This window comes from Cibotium barometz, chromosome 28 (genome assembly GCF_041138505.1).
Source record: "Cibotium barometz isolate CiBa-2024 chromosome 28, ASM4113850v1, whole genome shotgun sequence".
NCBI classification, from domain to species: domain Eukaryota; kingdom Viridiplantae; phylum Streptophyta; class Polypodiopsida; order Cyatheales; family Cibotiaceae; genus Cibotium; species Cibotium barometz.
The window spans coordinates 14,194,699-14,197,983 of record NC_141073.1 but is presented as its reverse complement, the minus strand read 5'-3'; the positions used below and the strand labels follow the sequence as shown (position 1 = coordinate 14,197,983).

General features: G+C 44.1%; 1 protein-coding gene across 1 annotated transcript; it reads left to right on the top strand.

The window, feature by feature from the left end:
- Positions 1–781: 781 nt before the first annotated feature.
- On the top strand, positions 782–1,788 carry LOC147622539 (uncharacterized). The gene is made up of 2 exons (XM_086822089.1): positions 782–837; positions 1,045–1,788. Exons 1-2 carry the CDS (start codon positions 821–823, stop codon positions 1,709–1,711), a joined length of 684 nt encoding a protein of 227 aa, XP_086678215.1. The 5' UTR covers positions 782–820; the 3' UTR covers positions 1,712–1,788.
- The last annotated feature ends 1,497 nt before the right edge of the window (positions 1,789–3,285 follow it).

The window sequence follows — 3,285 nt, the reverse complement described above, 5'->3', positions numbered from 1 at the left end:
CAATTGTGCATTGTTTACATTGTAATGTAAATTTGGTCACATGGGTTATTCACTTTCTATACTTTCTTTTACTGCTTCCACAAAGTTCACACAACAAAGCACGAAAGTTGTCCTTTTTGCATCCTGATCTCCAAGTTCCGATCTTTTCTCTTATTGTTGATGATATTCAGAGGATGTGGAATATGCTTAGTAGATGCTGGTATGGTTCATATGGATTGCCAGTAACGAATGTGTGTGTGTCTGATAACAAGGGTGCATTATTGAAAGCCGTTCACTTGTCTCCACAAAGAGTACAACAATGCAACGAAGTGTCAGGCTAGCATCATTATATATTGTACAATAAGTTTGGTCACATGGGCTATAATTCACTTTCCAAGGGTTGCTTTCACATTCCCATACTTGGTAAAAAAAAAACTATCCCTAAGGATGCCGCCAAAAAGACAAGTGTGCATTGTTTTTACGTCCTTTTTACATACTCTCCAAGTTCCATACCTATCTTTTCTAGAGCCCTATCACAAAGCAGAGTGGAAAAATAACTTTAAACCTTTCAACTTTTTAATGATTCACGAGACGGCCACTTTTCTTCACTTTTCTCCAACAGAGAAGGTACCATAACTGTGAGAGACATTTTTCTTCAACAGAGAAGCTACCGTAACTTTTCTCCAACAGAGAAGCTATTGTAACTGTGAGAAACATTTTTCCCCACACGTGACACACGCGCACGGGGCAAGCGGTAACTCAGCTGGGATCACTATAAATTGAGCTCCAGCATCGGCCCTCAACAGATACCTACAACTGTCAACAAGCAAAATCCGCGACGATGGCTGGTGCGCGCAGGTAGCGCTCTCTCTCTCTCTAATATGATTTACTGCAGCTTAATCAATGTATATATGCTAAGAACAACTCACTAATTTTGGGTATCTCTTTCTCTCTCTCTCTCGCTCTCTCTCTCTCTCTCTCTCTGATTAATATGATTTACTGCAGCTTAATTAATGTATATATGCTGACCAGAGCAGCACACTAATTTTGGTTGGTGCTCTGCAGCATATTCATGTTCATGTTCTGCATGGGTGCCATGGTGGCGCTAATAGGCGCTGTAGTACCGGCAGACCGGACAGCGGTGCCGGTTCACGGCAAGGTGGGCAGCGTGGTTCGCGAGGAAGGCTGCCCAGAGGCTGCATATGCCTACCCCTTTCAGAGTGTGTGCGACGTGCCAGCACAGTTCGATGTGGAGTACCACCTTGTGGCTCCTTTCAGCAATGCATTGATAGCCAAAGGGGGATTGACGGCAGGTTTCGGCTCCTCCGTTTCTTTCACGGGCAACCAGAGCGATGAAGGGTACAAGTTCAAGTTGACAGCGCTCTCGTCATCCGCCTCCGAGAACATCACCTTGGAGACTGCTTTCACTGTCACCAACACCGAAACCGAGAAGAAGCTTGGGTGGCAATTTAGTGCTTGGCACCGCTCCGTTGTCCTTTCCTTTGTGGACGATGACGATGCCACCGAGTTTCACTTGGCTAGAGCTTGTAATGTCCCCTTGCCTTGCCCAGAGACCACGGGCGCCCGCTGCGAAAGCTACTTCTTCCTCACTCCCGCCCTCGTTGGCCTCACCGGCATCGGCTCAAACTCCGGTTTTGCATTCTCCTGGATTGTGCCTTCTGGCTCTGAATCTTCAGGGAACCTGCCCCTCCTCCTACGCAGGGTCTACTAGAACAACATCAATATTCTCCTGCGGAGGATTGTGGTTGTGCCACAGTTTCAATAAGTAGCAGCTTCAGTTGCAACTTCTTTTGTGTGTGTGTGTGAGAGAGAGAGAGAGAGCTTGCAACTTCTTTTGTGTGTGTGTGTGTGTGTGTGTGTGTGAGAGAGTGAGAGAGAGAGACAGATTGTGCAATTCATTGAGCTTATTACATTTGACAACTAGGTATGCACGCCTAAACTCTGCTAAGAAAATTATACGCACCACACAAAGCGACAAATTAACAAACACTGTGATTTGTAATTTTTAGTAGCTTCGCGTATTAAAGAATGGACAAAAATTACATGGAAGTTATTTAGGTGTTGCTAGTTGTTGTATAATGCTAGGTAGTGGAATGGGAGTAAAGAGTTGAGAACCATTCAATTTGTCTTAAACAGAGTTGTGATGAGTATGTGGCATCGTTGTTGTTGTCATTGAAGATAGGTTTTAAACAAGTGCCTCTCAAAAAACAAAAGCGAAATTAGTTACACAAAGAGTTTAATTTGTAAGGCAAGTTTTACTTCAGCAATTATGCCTCCCCAATCTTAAATGAAATTGATTTCATTAATTATGCCTCCCCAATCTTAAATGAAATTGCATTAATTAGTTAGATGGGGAGGAGCTTAAAAGTAAACTACATTTTTTTTTTTAAAGGGAGGGGGGGCGAGTGCTTGGCACTCCGCCCCCCCCCCTTTCCTTTTTTTTAATCTCTCTCTCTCTCTCTCTCTCTCTCTCTCTCTCTCTCTCTCTGTGTGTGCGCCTTCGCCTCTGCCTTGCAATGTCTCATGGATTTGTTTCCCCTTGCGCCCAACATCAAGTCCACTAGAGCATTGCCCAGCTCGATCTGCTTCTGCAGCAACCCGTGCCTTGAAATTTCGACATGGATTTGTTTCCCCTTGTCAACAGCTTCAAACATGCAGAGCGTGTTGGCCTTGCATATCCTGCAATCATAGCAATCCAGGACAGAACTTTCCTAGAAGGGAGCTTCTCTAGAGCACTTTGCGCCTGATGAAGAGCGCCACACTTGGCATACATGACCACGAGAGCACCACACACCACAATATGATACTCCAATAGCCCCTGCCTCCATACCTTGTCAATGGCTCCAGCAGCACACGCTTTGAGGATGCAGGCATAGGTCACTTCAGTTGGAATGATGCCATTACAATGCATTTGCTCAAAACATTCCAAACCCAGTTGGCCCTTCCCTTCTCGGCATAGCTTGCTCTCTCTCTCTCTCTCTCTCTCTCTCTAGCTTCTCTCTCTCTAGCCTGCTATCTTTCTCTAGCTTCTCCATCCAAGATGCTATTATGCATCTTGGATGTTAAAATAATTTTTTTTAATTTATATCCAAGATGCTATTATGCATCTTGGATGTTAAGGCAAGTTTTACTTGAGCAAGTATGTGCACGATTAAACTAATTGTGTTTGTACAATTCATTGGTTTATTACATTTGACAAAGAGAGAGAGAGTATGTACCTGGTTTGGAGGCATCGTTGTTGTTGTCATTGAAGATAGGTTTTAAACAAGTGTCACTCAAACAAGA